Below are 18,955 nucleotides of genomic sequence, written 5' to 3'. Positions count from 1 at the left end.
CATACAGAAAGTGAAAGTCTTTCGATCACTCAAATGGACAACATGATCTGATCGTGCTCGCAATACACTTTTATGGTGTTTCTTATGTCTGTCGCAGAAAGTAAAGTGTACGTGACAAAAGCAAATAAGAACAAGTATAAGCAAATATCATATAAGGCCTAGCACAGAATTGAATATATTACGCAAACAAATACAATGTATAGAAAAAGAGATCAACATCAAACAGATGAATACTTGGCACATGAAAAATGAATAGTCTAAATGGAAGCAGATAAAAGAACTTCAATAAAAAATCCTATTACCTAGTCATATTGATAAAGAAGGTGCAAGGATATATACAAAAACTCTACACATGGACACCAAGAGCAAAACACGTTCTACCTAATGAATAACCAAATAAACACAAAATGTATATGTTACGAATGCCTATACTTCCCATTTTCAATTGGTCATTAAAAAAAAAAAAAAAAAAAAAAACCTAGGAAGATATATTGGATAGGAATGGCAATTCTGCTCAACCCGGCGAGAATGGGATGCTATAAATGGGGTACTTTAAGTAAAAGCCAAATCAGGCTCCGGACAGGTCGAGATACAAGTGCAACCCATTCTGCCCCTCCCCGTTAGATACCAGAATTTCAGAAAAGCCCTTGATTTATTTTAATAGTTCTAATATGCCCTTCATATATATAAAATCTTAATCCTAGGATTTCTCATTTGGTTCCCATTCCAGCAGTGCCTCTCTCCAGACGCCTCTCTCGGTAGAATACAAAGACTTCCTTCTCCTTCTTTCATGACACCGTTGCCGGCATCAGTCACACGGGCTACATTTCCGTACTCCAAATAGACCATCATCAGCACTGATCTAAAAGCCTCTCTCTAGAAGATTCCGGCAACTTTAGGAATAGTCAATATCTGTTTGATATTGTATCTTTGTTTGTCATTTTGGTTTTTGTTAGTTACTGTTGAAATGGAAAACCCCCATAATGGAGTTGATACAGGGCTACCATCGCAACTGATACACGGGGATGGGAAACAAAGTTCAAACCCGTCCCGCATTCAGGATGAGATAGGGTTCAATCCATCGACGAAGAGATTCAATTAATTCAAAAGAGAAAAAAGGAGCTCACTGAATCACGCTTACTAACTCATAGAACTCATAGGGGATTCAGTCCCTTCAAGAAAAAAACTCATGTTCCTCTCATCCCATATGCTCCACCAAAATAGAGGCAACTGATAGAAACCCCCATTTTCCCATCTTTCCCAATTTGTTCTCTTTCCAAATGATATATACTCCCGCCAAACAATGTCTAAAGACTAAATCTGCATTCCAAAACTCGAAAAACAACATATTTGAACCTAAATCTTGAACAAAAGCCTTCCATAATTCCATTACTTCAAATAATTGCTTGGATTTCATTTTTTTAATAATTATATATGTTTCACTTAGATCTAACATAAAAATAGTGTTTGATGTTAGATCTATAAGCCTTATTCAAGGATCTTGCTCTGAAGCTTCGGATCTCCTGTGTTTTTGTCCATTTCTTTCTATTTTCTTCAAAAGGGTAAGTAGTTTATACTTTAAAAAAATTCCAAGTATTTTAGATTTTTATTGTAATCTTCAGTGAATTTTTTAAGCTATTTATCTAAATTTTCTATTTCATTGATTTTTATAAGTCATTGTATACTTCTGATACTTATAAAAGAAGGAAAAAATAGTAATCACTACTAAGTAATAAGCCTAAAAACAACAAAGAAGATCGCTATCATCAACAATCAGAACTAAATCCAGCCCAGAAATTGATAAAAGGACAGTACGATCAGTACCTCAGGGGCCATCCAATATGGTGTTCCAACAACCGAATGTGTATTGACATCCGCCTCAGTTAGTTTTGTTGCAACACCAAAATCTGCAAGTTTCACGAGTCCCTGGAAGCATAAATTAATTCAAAAAAGTAATCCGTGAAAGGCCAGCTTAAAAGAAGATCCTATACCATTCTATATAATCTACAAAAGCAAACAACAAAAACTTGTTATGAAGTATGCATATAGACAATCACGTGCAATGAAAATGTCCTTGGCCCACTGAAGCTAAAATAGCGATCAAATGCTTTTAAGACAAACTATAAGTAAGACACCTCTTTGGTTGTCAATATATTTGCACCCTTAATATCCCGATGAATTACACCCTGCTCATGTAGGTAAACCAAGCCTTCCAATACCTGGTTGTAAGTAAAAATCCATCAAAACAAAATCTTGGAAGGAAGCAATAAACTTCAAGATCATTAGCAAACCTGAGCGATGTAAACAGCCACCAATGATTCTGGAAATGGACCAAATTTATTTGGCTTAATGATGTTTGCAAGTGAGCCATTCTCCACATACCTTTATAAATAAAATTTAAAGAATTGAAACAGAATTGACGCATCATTCATGAACAAATACATTAAATAAAGCAAAAAATTATGAATCCTTACTCAAGAATTATGTGAAGATGAGTCTTCGTCTTCAAGGACCCAAGATATTTCACAATATTTTTGTGGTTCAAATTCTGTACGAGAAAATTTATGCCTCGAATCATATATATATATTAACAGAAATCAATAATCTCATGCAACTCACTTTGTCTAGGAGGGTAAATAATCAGGTGAACCCAAATGCTATCCAACAATAGCACAACAGTATATTCGCAGCACAAGGAAACCGGACAGATAAATATGAGATTTCCCAAAATATTTTAATCAATCAGGATGCCAGTAACCTTTCATATATTGGACTTTATGTTGAATCAATGTACCTTCATTCTGGGTTGGGGGGTGGAGGGGTTATTATAACCACCGCCAAAAGAAATTATTATTAAGAATGTCAGCATATCTAAAAGGAGTACCCATTAGAGGGTCAACACCTAAGAACCTTGATTTGCAGTGCATAGGCATGGACTGTGGTAAATACATACTGGTCTGCCATAAAGATATACAGTATTCCGGAAATATGAGAGAACATTTTCAGAGCAAATAACTCAAATTAACTCATTTCAACATTACAAGAACAAACATAAGAGGAAAAGTTACCTTGAGCAAATCAATCTCTTGCTGATACATTAATGCGTCCCACCAATGACATAGTAATCAAACCCAAAAAAAAGGCAACGAGTGAGTCAATTTTAAAGGAATTTAACAGAAGAGGGGGAGGAAACAAAGAGAAGAAACAAGAAAACAATGCATTAATAAAAGGGAATATATGTGAAGTAGAAAATAAATATGCTGACAGCTGACTTCAATTCTAAAGATAATTTCGCTAATCTACCAATATCACAAATTCAACCCACAGGAAAAACAATCTTTTTTTTTTCTTTTTTTTTTTTTGGGATAAGCTGGACTGAGTGGTCTCAGAGGGACCACGTCCTTCGTGATGAAATCACATGCACGGAATATGTGTGGACATGTAACATCCATAAGAATTTAAGTCAACATAATTTGCAGAGAAGCCACTCTGCAGCTCCTAAAGCAGATTGATGCTTTTAGAGTGGATGTGGCTCCGATCCATGAACTGGTTTCCAGAAATCCACAGATTGAATTCCCCAAGTCATGGATTCACATTATTTCATCAAATCATCTATAATTTAAAAATCAGGTTGCAACCGTTGCATAATACCAATTCAACATCACTGAATTTTTTTTTTTCTGCAATAAGATTTGTAGAGCTTCTAGGCTTTTGCTCTTTGGAGGTGAAGAGAAGGATGCTGCCACAATATTTTGGGGAAGAATGTTCCAGGGCTATGTCGAGGAAATAGCTATTTCGGCAAAAGGTAAGACAAGTTGTCGTCCCTCTCCTCTTGTTTCTAGATCCTCTATGTTCAGATGGTGGCTTCCTTTCTTTTGGTAAAAGGAAACCAACTTCTCAGATTGATTTACTGGATACCAGTGTTGTTAAAGGCACGCCTAGGCTTGAGGCGCAGGTCTAGCGCCTGTTGTCATCCCAAGCTCACTTATGTGTACTAGTCGTGCGCCTTGGTAGCGCCTCGTCGTATTTGTCAGGCACGCCTAGGCGCACCTCATTGATTTTTTTTTTTTAATGATTATTCTATTTTTTAAGGCAAGAAGGGTACTTTTGGCAACTTAATAACCAAATAAGAAAGACTAAGCGTATGAGAGAAGGAACTTTTGTTCAAAAGAATAAACAAATAAGAAACCCAAGAGTCAAAGTGTCAATCGAATATAAAATGTGAGATTGTGAGACCAACGACGAAGCCCTTGTTGCAGAGACGAACGACGAAGTCATGTTAGTTCTTTTTTCTTCTTCTTCTCTCTCTTATCCTTTCTTCTCCTTTACTCCTCTTTTCTCATCTTTGTTTACTTCTCTCTTCGTCTAGTTCTCTTCTCTCTGTCCTTTTTTTTGTTTGGGGTCTGTTTTTTCTCCTTTTTCTTCTTTAACACCTTCTCTTCTCATCTACTTCTCTCTCTTCATCTACTTCTTTTGTCTCTGCAACTTTTTTTTTTGCCTTTCAAAAAAACAAATTATGTTTTGCCTTTCAAGAAAACAAACTTGTGCTCTGTTTTATGGTTCTTGAATGCTTATATGGTTTATGGATTTAATTTTTTATATTTGATATTAATTTTTAGAATATTGATACGACTTATGAGATATGAATGCTATTACGGTAGTTTAGAATTTCAATTGTCCGCCTCACTTCACTCGGGCGCGCCTCGCGCCTAGGCTCCAAAGGACCTCTAGCACCTTGGTGCACATTGAGCCTTTAATAACACTGGTAGATACACAAAAATACCCTCTTACTTTTTAAAATTTAACATATGGAACCAGATAATTAATTATTGTTGTTTTACAATTTAAAATTTTATTTATTTATTTCTGGTGGCAGCTTTAATATTCAATTTTGTATCAAACAAACCCATGACTTAAAAATATAAGATTAATACTCACACTCCAGCGTGAGACTTAGGTAAATATACTGACACTGGCCTTATTGTTCGTTTCATTTCATAAGAATGAGACTTCTTCACGAGAAGGAAAAAAAAAATACGGATGGAAATTTCAAAAAGGTTACATGATTTATACAGGAACAAAATTATTTTTAAAAGACAACAAAAAATTTCACCAGTGTCCTAAAGCATATCTGATTAGCTCCTCTCCTTTGACCAACTGACCATCATATCATTAGATGGTATCAACATTTTCTGCTTGAAATGTTACCGAACCATCCAGCCAATAAGATACTGGTGTTGCTGACAAAGAATCAGGAGAACATTTTCAGCACCTTAAATGGTTTATAGACACTGTGATATCAAGTTTCCACAAATGGGTCCTTTAAGGTATCTATTCTCATAGGATACTAGTAAAGCCTCTACATGCTTGGCTCAACAAAGTGTAGCTGGTACAAAGAGTAATCGACTTCTTGTGGCATAGTAGCTGAATCCCAGGAAAAGAATCTAGAAGCTATGAGAATTAGTAGATTGGAATAGCACTCAAATCAAGGTCAAAACTTAACGAAACTGGTTTTAGAGCAGTTTTCTGAGATTTCCAAAAAGAAAAACTCCAATACCACAATACATGGGGCTCAAAAGCAAGCCAGGAGAAGAAGAAAGATAGGAAGCGAAAAATCCATCTAAAACTAAAAAATTTCCTTCCAAAAAGTTCTTCCTTTATGGTCCTATGCTCAATGGCGAAGTACTTAAAAGTAGCATACGAGTGGATAACGAGAGTTTAAAAGCAGCCACCACAATGACAAGTAGGTAACAGTTAGTCTACAAACAGCCTAATCAAGGACAACTTAGAAACAGCCACTGTAATGTCAAAACTTATAAAACATATTCTCACTTAATTCCAAACTGCAAGAAGATACAAAATGACACGTAGAACTTTCAGATTACCTCTCAAGCAGAAGCAGTGAGCATTCTGATGGAAGGTCAGAGGAGTTGGGAGATGCGTTCTTGATGATACAACGGAGTCTTTTTTGGTGGGTGTTCAGAAATTTTGCAAAACAGGAGAAAGAAACATGTAACTGCTATGAACTCCTTTATTCTCACTTAATTCTAAACTGAAAGAAGATACTAAGTGACACCTAAAACTTTCAGATTACCTCCCAAGCAGAAGCCGTGAGTACTCTGATGGAAGGTCAAAGGAGTTCGGAGATACGTTCTTGATGATAGAACAGTGTCTTTTTGGGTGAGTGTCCAGAAAATTTGCAGAAGAGGAGAAAGAACATTTTTTTTTTTTCGGTGGGGGGAGGAACTTTAAAGCCTCATAGCACAAAATTTATTATATCTTCCTTCTTATGGACCCAAAAGAAAGCAACTACTACAGCCTGGAGGTTCCTAGTGCACAAGAGACTATGGGATGACCCCCATCAGTGATTTCGATCATCACTTATGCAATAGGTGGTTTGGTTTTAGGTTGCTGCTCTCGGTTGTTTAACTTTGGTACTTTGATGTGTAATTAGTCCTCTCCAAGACTCCAACCAACTTGAAGGATTCTAGCTCACGCACTTAGAGGAAATGGAGATTCTCTGACATGGAAAGGCAGCACTCAAACATCTACCAAACAACACCAAGAACAAAGCCATATTATGCCCTCGGGATAAACTAGTGATGATTGCCATGAATGCTGCACTAAAGGATGCGTACAAGGTCTTCACCAATGCCTATCAGCATGGTGCTTTGATGTAGGCAACCTTAAATAGCTAAGAACTCAAAGAATTCAGAGGCTGAAAGTTCAAAGAACTAGGGCTGAAATTTGGAGGTTCGATAGTAGAAATGTAGGATAAAAAAACAAGAAGTGGCTGGAAATTCAAATAAACAGATTGGTAGAGAGAAAGGATTGAAAACAACAAAAACCTATTGGAATCACACAAATAGGGCCTAGGCATCACACCTAGAGAAGGCCTCACACCCTCATAATTTGTGAATCACTCACAAAGAAATCTGAAAGATATTTTTATTAATTCATTGACTGTCTCACCAAGTTTACATCATACCCTTCTTATAGCAACTTATGACCCTGAGATTACCCCCATAATTGAGGTAATTAAAAGTTGACTCTATAGCATAATAAAAGAAAGTAATCACCCCATAATTGAGGTAATCAATATTTGATTCCATGATTAGCCCATAATTGAGGTAATCAATATTTACCTAATAGCATAATTAAAGTAACTAAAAGTTGACCAAATCTCCCAATTATTCAAAACTCCATGTGGACCCCTATTATCTAGCCTATGCCATCTCGAATCTTAGAATCCTCCTTTTGGGGGGCTTTGGGGCCTTTTATACTTCTTTAAAGAACTCTGCCATTGATCTCCACCAATTCTCTCCGGATTGGAAAAACTCGACTCAGGTGTTCTAAAGGGCTATTGCAGGGACACCGTATGAAGAAGAAAGTGATTTTTCCCCCTATTCGCAAAAAATGGTCTAGAAAGGAAAAGCAGAAGTGGATTCCGGTTTCACATGACTTTGGATCAGGTATGTCTTTTGTTTCGCCTTCTCACTCTCCTTCTATTCCTTCTTCTTCCTTTGCTCACCCTTGCGGGGTGTCTCGAAGGAGTTTGATGCCGAAAAAGGGAGTGGTGTCTTCTGTGTCTAATTGCTTGTCTACGGTTTTTGAAAGAGAGCCGGTGCTTGCTCTTGAGAAAAGACCTGGTGATGACGGTGGTATTGAGACGGATTCTTCTCGGTTGTGTGATGTTAAGAGTGACAGAATTACTGTGTGTGGGGCGGGATGTGAAGATAAGGATTGACGATGTTTCAGCTGCTGTACTCTTGAACGAATTGAGAGCTCATCTGGTCTTGAAAGGTTCTATTACTGACTAAAATGATCGAATGGCTGATGAGGTGTATGGTACTCCACTTTCTATCTGCTCTCCTTCTAGGTCATCTGTTGAGTATGGGGAGGATGGGTCGTGTTCATCTGTTCATGGGGATGCAGGTATGGTTTTGTGGAACGGATGTGAGTCTGAAGTTGATTTGTTTACACCTTTGGCAGTTGTAAGACCTGACGGGAACTCTACGGAAGGGAAAGGATTTGATGCAGGGCTGGCTGATTTGGAGAATAACTGGCTGAAGGATAATGGTGTTGAGATAGGCTCTCTTTTGGGTGTGTCATTTGAGGGTCGGATGGAGGAGGCAACAAACTTCTTCCTCGATGTTCTTAATGCTCAGTTTGCTGATAGAATGGATTGTGGGGGAATGTTCCAGTGGAGAGGGAGGAGAGAGGGATTCAAAGTCCCTCGACTCTTGTTACCTATGAAAGGAGGAGGAGGGGGGCTAGGGAGAGGTCCAGTGGGAGGAAGGGTGAGGTGGTCAATTCTACTATTTCCCTATGAAGCTACAAATTCTTTCATGGAATGTCCGGGGTCTCAATGACCCGGCTAGAAGGAAAGTGGTGAAATCGGTGATTCGGAAAGTGGGTGGTCATTTAGTATGTCTTCAAGAAACCAAGATTGCCTCTATGACGGATGTGATTGTTCGAGGTTTATGGGGTGGAAGATTCATGTAGTGGTTTGCTTTGGATGCGATTGGCTCTTCGGGTGGTATTCTGATCATGTGGGATGTACGTTGGATCTCTTTGTTGGACTCTCAAGTTGGGCGTTTCTCAGCATCCTGTGTTCTATCCATGGTGGAGGATGTCTTTCGTTGGTTGGGTTTTTTCTGGAGTCTATGGGCCTACGGAGGATTGTGATTGCCATTTGTTCCTGGAGGAGCTGGGGGAGATCCGAAGGCGATGGTCATTACCTTGGTGTATAGGGGGGGTTTCAATGTTGTTCGTTCCCCTTTTGAGAGGTCGACAGGGGGCAGATGGACAGCTGATATGATGGCTTTCTCAGAGTTTATTAATGGTTTCTGTTTGCTTGATTTGCCTTTGGTGGGTGGGCCTTTCACCTGGTCCAGTGGACGCTCTCCTCCTACTCTCTCTCGTCTTGATAGATTCTTGGTGTCGAGTGATTGGGAGGAAAAGTTTTCTGATGTTGTTCAGGCCACCCTGGCTCGTCCTTTGTCTGATCATGTTCCATTGTCGTTGGACTGTGGCGGGCTGCGTAGCAGAAGTCCCCCTTTTAGATTTGAGAATAGGCTGAAGGCTTTTTGGTGCGAGTCCGATCCTGGTGGGCAGGGTATGGAGTGGTTGGCACTCCGAGTCATTCTTTGGCAGGCAAGTTGCGTTTTTTGAAGAATGATCTCAAAGTCTGGAACAAAGAGGTTTTTGGTAATTTGGCTTGGAGAAAGAACCGGGTTCTCTCTGAGATTGCTGACATTGATAAGATGGAGAATCAGGGTCTTTTGACGGGTCCTTTGAAGCTTAGGAGGGTGTAGTGTCAAGCAGAGTTTGCTGAGATTGCTGTCATGGAGGAGATTTCATGGAGACAGAAATCTAGAGCTTTGTGGCTCAAGGAAGGAGACAATAACACTAAATTCTTTCATAGGCTAGCCAATGCTCACAGAAGGGGCAACCACATTGGGACGATAAGGGTGGATGGGGTGTTGATTAGTAAAGAGGAGGAGATATGTAAGAGTTTTTTTGAGTACTTTTCGAGGTTGTTCACTGAGTCAGCCGATTGGCGCCCTTTGCTGGATGGGCTTCAATTTGATTCTATTTCGGGTGAGGAGTGCTCTATTTTAGAGGAGCCTTTTTCCGAAGAGGAAGTTCTCTTTGCTCTGAAGAGCTGTAATGGGGATAAAGCTCCTGGACCTGATGGTTTTTCTATGAGGTTCCTTTTGGAGTGTTGGGAGGTGGTCCGTGAGGAGGTGATGGCCTCTTTTCATGCCTTCCATGTGCAGGGCTCTTTTGAGAAATGTTTGAATGCAACTTTTATTGCTCTTATTCCGAAGAAGGGAGAGGTAATGGATGTTAGAGACTTTCGCCTATCAGTTTGGTGGGATGTTTTTACAAGTTGATTGCGAAAGTTTTGGCCTCTAAGTTGAAGAAGGTGATGGATGGTGTCATTTCTGATTCTCAGAATGCTTTTGTGGGAGGTCGGCAAATTCTAGATTCAGTTCTTATTCCTAGTGAATGTGTTGATTCCCGCTTGAGCAGTGGTGTTCCGGGTGTTCTTTGCAAGCTAGATATTGAAAAGGCATACGATCATGTGAGCTGGAGTTTCCTTCTCTATCTGTTAGAGAGGATGGGTTTTGGTGGGCGGTGGAGGAGATGGATTCTTTTCTGCATTTCTAGCGCTCGTTTCTCTGTCCTTGTGAATGGAGCGCCAACGGGTTTTTTCTCTAGCTCGAGGGGCTTGAGACAAGGGGATCCGCTTTCCCCTTTCCTGTTCCTTTTTGTGATGGAGGCTCTTAGTAGATTGTTGAAGAGGGCTGTGGAGCTGGGTTTTTTGAGTGGTTTTCGGGTGGGCAGGGATGTTGCTAGTCAATTGGAGGTTTCTCATTTGATGTTTGCAGATGACACTATTGTGTTTTGTGATGCGGATGCGTCCCAGCTGAGGTATTTGAGATGCGTTTTGATTTGGTTTCAAGTTGTTTCTGACCTTAAGGTTAATGTAGGCAAGAGTCTTCTTGTGCCTGTTGGGGATGCTCCTGGGATTGAGTTGTTTGCTCAGATCCTTGGATGTTGCACTAGCTCCTTTCCCATTTCTTATTTAGGATTGCCTTTGGGAGCCCCTTCCAGATGTGTGGGGAGTTGGGATCCGGTTGTGGACAGATTCGAGAGGAGGTTGGCGGGTTGGAAAAAGCATTACTTGTCTAAGGGGGGTCAGGTTACCCTGATTAAGAGCACTCTTTCTAGCCTTCCTACATACTTCATATCTCTGTTTCAGATTCCTTCTTCAATGGCGGAGAGAATTGAAAGATTGCAGTGTAATTTTCTTTGGGGGGGAAGGAGAAGAGTTCAAGTTTCACCTGGTTTGGTGGGATCAAGTGTGTCGTCCAATTCAGTTTGGAGGCTTAGGGTTAAGGAGGTTGTTGCCTTTTAATAAGGCTCTCCTTGGTAAATGGCTCTGGAGGTTTGGAATCGAGAGGCATTGGTTATGGAGGAGAGTTATTGCTAGCAAGTTTGGGGAAGGTCGTGGGGGGTGTTGCTCTCGGGCTATGCGTGGTCCAAGGGGGGTGGGAGTATGGAACTTCATTCGAAGGGGTTGGGATGACTTCTGCAAGCATGTTCGTTTTCGCATTAAAGATGGAAGGAGGATCAGTTTTTGGAAGGATCTCTGGTGTGTGGAGCTCCCTCTTGCTCTCGCTTTCCCACGGCTCTATAAGATTGCTTCTCATCAACAGGCCATGGTTGTTGACTGTTATCATCTTGATAACGGGAGACTGACTTGGGATATTCAGTTCAGGAGGCATTTTCAGGATTGGGAGATCGAGGATGTTTCTCGTTTTCTGGAGCTTTTGTATAGCCAGGTGATTTCTTTTGGGGAACCAGATGGGTCGCTATGGATTCCTAACTCGCAAGGCCGGTTTGAGGTTAGGTCCTTTTTTAGATGTCTTTCGGATGGTCAAGGTGAACTCTTCCCCTGGAAGTTTATTTGGCATTCTAAGGCTCCCCGCAAGGTCGCCTTTTTTGCTTAGACCTTTGTCCTGGGTAAGATTTTAACCCAGGATAATTCGAGGAGGAGGAATCAGGTGGTGGTCAATCATTGTTATATGTGCTTGTGTAATGAGGAATCAGTTGATCACCTCCTTTTACATTGCAGTATGGCCAGAGGCTGCTGGGATTTGATGCTTCATTTATTTAGGGTCCATTGGGCCATGCCCTATTCCTCTAGAGGGTTGATTGAAGCTTGGAGAGGCGTCTCTGTTGGGGTTGGTGTTAAGGATGCTTGGAGGGCTACGCCGCTTTGTATCTAGTGGTGTATTTGGCTCAAGAGAAATAGGAGATATTTTGACGGGAAAAAGAAGCCTATTTCTATGCTTAAGTTTTCTATTATTTATACTCTTTTTTGTTGGGTTTCAGGGAGAGATTATAGATCTATGGAGGAAATCATTGTTTTCTTGGCCTCTCTGAAGGTCTAAGGCGCCTTTTGGCCCCTTTTTGTTTTCTTTGGGTTTCGCTCCCCTTTTGAGCGCTTTTAATAAATTCTTACTTATCAAAAAAAAAGGTCGGGAACTAGATATTGGAACTAACTATCAGCAATCCAAGTACAATAAAAATTTGAACGGTTCCTCCAGGTAACAAGGAACATCTGATAACCACTCTGAAAAACAGCTTGTGCTCTGTGACTCTCATTGCTTATTGCAATCTTCCTTTGAACTTCAGCATAAATATCTTGGATTTGCTTACTTAAAGCATCAGTTTCAGCACTAGGGTGTGCCTCAATAAGTAAAGGTAGTAGGTACTAAGTCAATTGGCTTCCTAGGATGTAAGCCTATTACAATCTCAAAGGGACTGCGCCCAATGGTCCTGTTTACAGAACTGTTGTACACAAATTCAGCAATAAGAAGAATTTGATCCCAACTAGTAATATGGTCACCAACAAGAGAATGAAGCAAGTCACCCAAGCTACGATTAATGACATAGGTTTGGCCATCAGTTTGTGGGTGAAAAGAAGAAATTTTCAGCCTTGTATTCAGCAACTTGCATAATGTCCGTCAAAAATAACTCATAGAGTTCATATCTCGATCAGAAACAATGGTGTTGTGCAACCCATGAAGCCGGACAGCGTCTTGAAAAAGAAGTTTGGCAATGTGGACAGCATCGGAAGTCTTAGAATAAGAGATGAAGTGCTCCACTTTCAAGAAACGATCCACAACAACGAATATGGCATCATGTCTTTGACTTGGTCTAGGCAACACAATTACAAAATCACCTTCTGACTCATCAACCTCATTTTGACATCCACTTTGCTGCAACTGTGAAATAAAGTGAGTACATAATATATCAGTTGTACCTATCTGGTACCATTCCGCAAATAGTGCGGAAATCTGAATACTAAAACCGGTAGGATCTGCTTCCTCAGACTCGATATTGATATAGTTGACCCTGCTTGTAATAGCATGGTCAAAGCCCTTCTTTTCTCTGGATTGCTTGACCCTATCACCTTTGCCAGCAGCAAATCCAGTAAGAACTACGACATTAGCAACAAAATTACTTGCAATCTCAATCAACTGTTGTAAAGACTCATGAGATCTAGGTTTTATTTGCAAGCTTTGCCAAGGCCTCAACCAAATTGGGAAGTGCTGATACACTTACTCTTGATTCCTGAACCAAAAAATTCTGTCTAAGAGATATTGCAAACTCTGGAGCAGCTTTATTCCTCCCAACATCAAGAACCTTTGCCATGCACATGCTGTATTCTGTAAGGTTCAGCAAGTCCTTGTGAATAAGGCCAAGAATTATAATTGTGTTAAACTTCCTCTCCTCTGAATAAATCACTGGAATAGAAGTACCATATACCCAAGCCACTTTGAATGGTTGTAGATGTGGTTGGATTGAAAATTTGAGGTGCTTAATCATGGCTGTGGAGACAACACTTGTGCAGCCATCGCCATCAATAATAGTCTTCTGAGCTTGGTTTCCACAACGAACTTGGATCTGCCATGTTATAAAAAGATGCATTTGAACCATCATTTGGCACCATTGTTGTTGTCGGTGTGCTGCACGTTCCATCACTTGACTTCTTTGTTATATCTCCAGCGGCATCATGTGGCTCATGAAGATTCACCTCTAAAGTTTTTTTTTGGAAACTCCAACATAGGATGTAATGGTGGATCTGCCTTCAAACTACCATTGCCGAGGGTTTAAAGGCTGTTGCTGCTGCCACTTTCTGCCATCGGTAGTACCAAATGCATATCCTTGTTCAAGGGCTGCCAATTTGTTAGAAGGCCGCGAAATTTGAGCTCCTATCTTATCGCATCGAGCATTCAGCCCCTTTAAGTTGTTCCAGAATATGTGACAACAACTCAATCTCCTGATTATCATCCAATGTTTCATTGCCAGATCGAGTAAACATAATGTCTACTTAGGCTCTGATACCAAAAACTAATGTGGGACAAGAGAGCAACCTTAAATGGCTAAGAACTCAAAGAATGCAGAGGCTGAGAGTTCAAAGAACTAGGGCTGAAATTCGGAGGTTTGATAGTACCAATGTAGAAAGAAAAAAAAAAAAAAAAAGAAAAAGAAAAAGAAGTGGCTGGAAATTCAAATAAACAGATTGGTAGAGAGAAAGGACTGAAAACAACAAAAACCTATTGGAATCACACCAATAGGGCCTAGGCATCACCCCTAGAAAAGGCCTCACACCCTCATAATTTGTGAATTACTCACAAAGAAATCTGAAAGATATTTTTATTCATTCATTGACTATCTCACCAAGTTTACATCATACCCTTTTTATAGCAACTTATGACCCTGAGATTACCCCATAATTGAGGTAATCAAAAGTTGACTCTATAGCATAATAAAATAAAGTAATCTCCCCGTAATTGAGGTAATCAATATTTGATTCCATGATTACCCCATAATTGAGGTAATCAATATTTACCTAACAACATAATTAAAGTAACTAAAAGTTGACAAAATCTCCCAATTATTCAAAACTCCATGTGGACCCATATTATCTAGCATATGTCAGCTCGAATCTTAGAATCCTCCTTTTGGCGCCTTTTACACTTCTTTAAATAACTCTACCACTGATCTCCATCATGCTTTGTATACATGAGCTATGTCCTACACGAATTCAACTAAAGCAAGGGAAAAAAATAGACCTCAATTTTCTACACTTGGAAACCATTCTGCTGATTAAATTTGCTTCCATTCACTCAAAGGTTGCAGTAAGCTACAGCGACTGACTATTCTCCAGACAAAAATATGTTATTGAAAAAGAACAGAAACCGTTAAATTCCAGAATTTGGGAACTAATCGTTGTTGATTATACCATAAACATATAAGAAAATCCAATTATGTCACTTTAACAAACAAATATAAAGAAAAAAAGTTTTGGGGAATTTTATTATACAACAAGCTTTAAAGGTTATCCAAAAACAAAAACAAAAACATTAAAAGTTCAGGAGGGGGGGGGGGGGTGGGGGGGAGAGCGCAAGAGAGAGAGTGATTAAGATCATACCATGATAATGTTGAGATCTTCCTGAGCAATATTTTCCAAAGAAACTTGTTTAATCGCAACAAAATCTCCATTCTCCAAATCCAAACCCTTGTAAACTCGGCCATATGCTCCTTTGCCAATCTCATCTCCAAGCATCTTCAACAGAAAATACATATAGCAGCAAAAAGTTCACATTAAAGACCCAAGAATCTCAAACCAATAACAATCAATCCTAACTGGTAAATTGTAACAGAATGACAAGCAAACCTAGCCCCCACTAGGCTGCCAAGGGAACTTAAGAAAATAAATGAGAATAAAATTTGATCCTGTTTTCTACATTGTTTCGAGTTCCGAATAATGGAGAAACTAGCATCAACAAAGACAAATAATTGAATATGATCTCAGACAGAACATAAATAAATAAATAATAATAATAATAATGAGGGCAAACCCAATGCACAAGACTCCTGCAATTGCAGGTTCTGGGAAGTGCCAGATAAATCAATGTTTACTAACAACTTCTCAATGAACAAGAAGAAACAATAGAACAAACGATTGTATTGCAACTTTTCCAGTGGTGTTCGTTGTTCTCTGGAGTCCTAAGTGTAATTTTCCCTTATGATATATAGTTCTTTTTACGTCCAAAATCTCCTAAAAGCCAAGCAGAAAATAAGAAGAAAGACACATTGGGCAATTAAGATTTTCAAGTAAACTGAAATATTTGTTCAAAGAAGGGTCCAATATTATGGAAGTTCGAGCTTCAATATTGTAGTTTGCTCTCTTCTCCCACATTTTCCTTGGCAACCAAACAGAGCATCAAAAAGAACAAAGAGAGATCAAAGCAATTTAACAAACGATATAAAACGTCATCCAATTCAACAAAGCCCACGTTTAAAATCCAAAAACTAAATGTTAAAGTAATTTCAGAATTTCAACTTCTACTAATTTATCCTCAGTTTTCTTGGAAACAAAGAATTTCAATTTCTACTAATTTGTCCTTGGTTTTATTGGAAACCAAACGATCAAATTAAAACCCTACAAAAATGAAGCGATCAAGAACCCTAGAGAGTGGATGAGAATGATTGTTCTTACGTATTTGTTATCGAGAGTTTTCGATTTGTGGAAAGCCGTCGAGCCCGCGTGGCGAGACATCTCTCTTTCTCTCTCTTGCTGGGTTTTGGAAACCCTAAGTTTGTTCCATTATGAGAAATGGGGGATGAATTCAGAGAGAGATCGCCCACAAGTGATCGGAGTCCAAACCTCCAGCGAGTTGTGGAAGCGACAGCGAGTTGTGGAGGCTCCGATTGGTGGAGTGGTGCGTATTAAAACGCCGACGTAACTGTTTCCACTGAGATCGCGACTTGGGTCTCAATGTGACAGACTATATTTATACGGTACTCTTGTCTTTTCACTTTAATTATAAAGTTTCCAACTATATATATATATATATATATATATACTGTATAATTATTGTGACCGTTGAGGGCAAAATGTAAAAAACACTTCTTAGTACCTTCAAAATAAAATGTACGGAGTAGTATTAAAGAGAAGGTCGGTCTAATCAACGAACACACGCATGCATGCAACCATGTACGATAGTTTTAATTATGTTAAACAACTATATTCAAAATGCTAAATATATTTGTGGAGATTTTTTGGCACATTTATTAATTAATAATCGTAGACACACAGCAGGCACTAATTTTATAATGTGAGTCATGCGACTTTATCATAGACGTGTGTATATATATATTTATGCTTTTTGAAATATTGAGTAATCAAAGGTTAATTAGGCTCCTTTTGTTTAGGTGTAAAATATTTTTTAAAAAATATTTTTTTATTTTTTTTAGTGTTTGGTTGTCGCAAGAAAATATTTTACAAAAAGAATATTTTTCGTCAAAACAAACGGAGTCTAAATGTAATTTTTTCTAATAAATGAATTAAAAATCTTTACAAGTGACTGATTCTTTTAGTTTGGAATAATCAACCATAATTTGACAATGTGAGTCGTGCGATTATTATGCCAATCAGGCATGGAGATGTGCCTTGCCTTTGTGATTGTGCCACTTGTAAAGATTTTTAATCAACCATAATTTGACAATGTGAGTCGTGCGATTATTATGCCAATCAGGCATGGAGATGTGCCTTGCCTTTGTGATTGTGCCACTGTCGCATTAAAAAAATAAACCTTAGATGAATTTCGCCTATGGTCTCATTTATGTTTTGTTTTGCATTGGGTGTGTGCTTTAGTGAGTTGACAAATGAATACATTATATCCACTAAAAATTGCATATTTTACACTTAGATTTTATTTATTTTTTCTTATTTCAAAATAATGATTTTTTGTTATTCTTTTTTAATCGGAAGTTGATTTTTTGTTTTCTTGTTATTCATCTATTTGTACCAAATTTATTTTTGGTGAGTTTTGTGACAGTACAACAATAGCGGTTTAATTTTAATACCAATTGTAATGGTATTATCTTTTAATCCACAAAATTAAATTATTAGATAGTATTATACCATATACTACATAAAGGTTATATTTCAAATAGATGACAAAAAGAAAATAAAAATAGATGGAATGTGTTTTTTATTATCTTATACAAATTTATTCACCTAAGAATATCAAAATCAACTTTTTTGAATGAATATTATATGGCCAAATTGGAGTGAAATTCTTATCTAGTGTCAAAAAGTTGCGAAATACCACTATGCTATTTATGTTATTTGTATTCTTTTGTCAACAAATACCCTCAATCAATAAAAAATAATAATCAATAAATAAATAATAGTGTACATTATTCCCTTCAGCAAATGCATATTGAAAATTTGGTGTTAAAATGGCCACCTGATATATTGATTGACTGTTTTTTATGAAAATATTACGGAGTATTACACTTGCAACAAATACCCTCAAATTATTATTTATAAAATAAATTTTAAAATAATAAAATAGCATGCATGAAGATATTTTTATCAAAACAACCAATCCACGTGTTCATGTGCACCCTTTTAACATCATAATTTAAGCGTTCAGTTATTTTTATTTTTTGCAACATCACTTTTAACACAAAAAAAAAAAAAAAATCAACATTCTTTTGGCACAAGGTGATAATTTACAACTCTTGGTGAATTGAAAGTGTTTGTTGTTAATCAAAATAAATAAATGTTAGATGGAGTATTTTGCAACTTTTTGATACTTATGAGAGTTTAGTGCACTTTGGACATTTTATCTCATGAGCAATCCCACATACTACTTTACTCCACCTGAAATTACAATTGTAGTGTTTTATATGAAAGTAATTGAAAATTACAAAGAATTAATTGCTAAAGCCTGTATGATTATACTGTAAAAATTAGTTTTTTAATTTTTAATTGTTTAAGAAAAAAAAAACTAATGTTTGAAATTTTAATCGGTAATAAATTTTTTTTATTTTTATTATTCTATAAGAAAATAAGTGTTTAGCATTTAGAGATAAACGAATTCATTATTGTTCAAAATTTCAACTTATTTTTTAATAGTGGTTTTGTATGAGTCAAAAGACACCGGACACAAGATGAATAATTTAAACACATGAATAATTTAAACACATCCCGTCATTTCTTATTTAACTATGCTTTATGCATGATTTCACACCTAACTATCAAATATTGATTAATATTGTAATCAAGTAATATTTTCTCAATTTCAAAGTAGATTGGATTTTCCTTCGAAATATTTAGGTGCATGGGTGTTTTTTTACCGAGGAAAAAAAGTTTTTTATTTTATTTTATTATATACAACTTAAATTTAAATTATTAGAGAGGATCCAAATCCAAGCCGGGCTTGGATGGTTAGGGTTACCCAAAAAAAAACAAAGGATAAAAGGGAAGAAAAGCCCTAACTGTATGGGTCGGGTCTAATTTTCAACACAGAAAGACCCAAACATAAACCCGTCTTGAACCATAGCATAGGGTTGT

The 18,955-nt window shown here is 37.9% G+C and overlaps 1 protein-coding gene across 1 annotated transcript in view; it reads right to left on the bottom strand.

Annotated features, from left to right (window-relative positions):
- The window catches only part of LOC132276136 (MAP3K epsilon protein kinase 1-like), a 38,761-nt gene extending 22,367 nt beyond the window's left edge, over positions 1-16,394 (bottom strand). The window contains exons 1-7 of the mRNA XM_059777416.1: positions 16,088-16,394; positions 15,017-15,151; positions 3,069-3,089; positions 2,475-2,548; positions 2,292-2,382; positions 2,136-2,219; positions 1,825-1,926 (exon numbers count right to left, since the gene is read on the bottom strand). Of these exons, the coding sequence (XP_059633399.1) occupies positions 1,825-1,926; positions 2,136-2,219; positions 2,292-2,382; positions 2,475-2,548; positions 3,069-3,089; positions 15,017-15,151; positions 16,088-16,147 (567 nt within the window). The 5' untranslated portion in view covers positions 16,148-16,394. The remainder of the gene's footprint in view (positions 1-1,824; positions 1,927-2,135; positions 2,220-2,291; positions 2,383-2,474; positions 2,549-3,068; positions 3,090-15,016; positions 15,152-16,087) is intronic.
- Positions 16,395-18,955: the final 2,561 nt, after the last annotated feature.

Source organism: Cornus florida, unplaced genomic scaffold, assembly GCF_030987335.1.
Source record: "Cornus florida cultivar Cherokee Brave unplaced genomic scaffold, ASM3098733v1 CherokeeBrave_3.0.0_Hap2_Chr10, whole genome shotgun sequence".
In the NCBI taxonomy this organism is placed as follows: domain Eukaryota; kingdom Viridiplantae; phylum Streptophyta; class Magnoliopsida; order Cornales; family Cornaceae; genus Cornus; species Cornus florida.
Note: the sequence above shows the minus strand (reverse complement) of the source record. Positions and strands in the feature narration are given on the sequence as shown.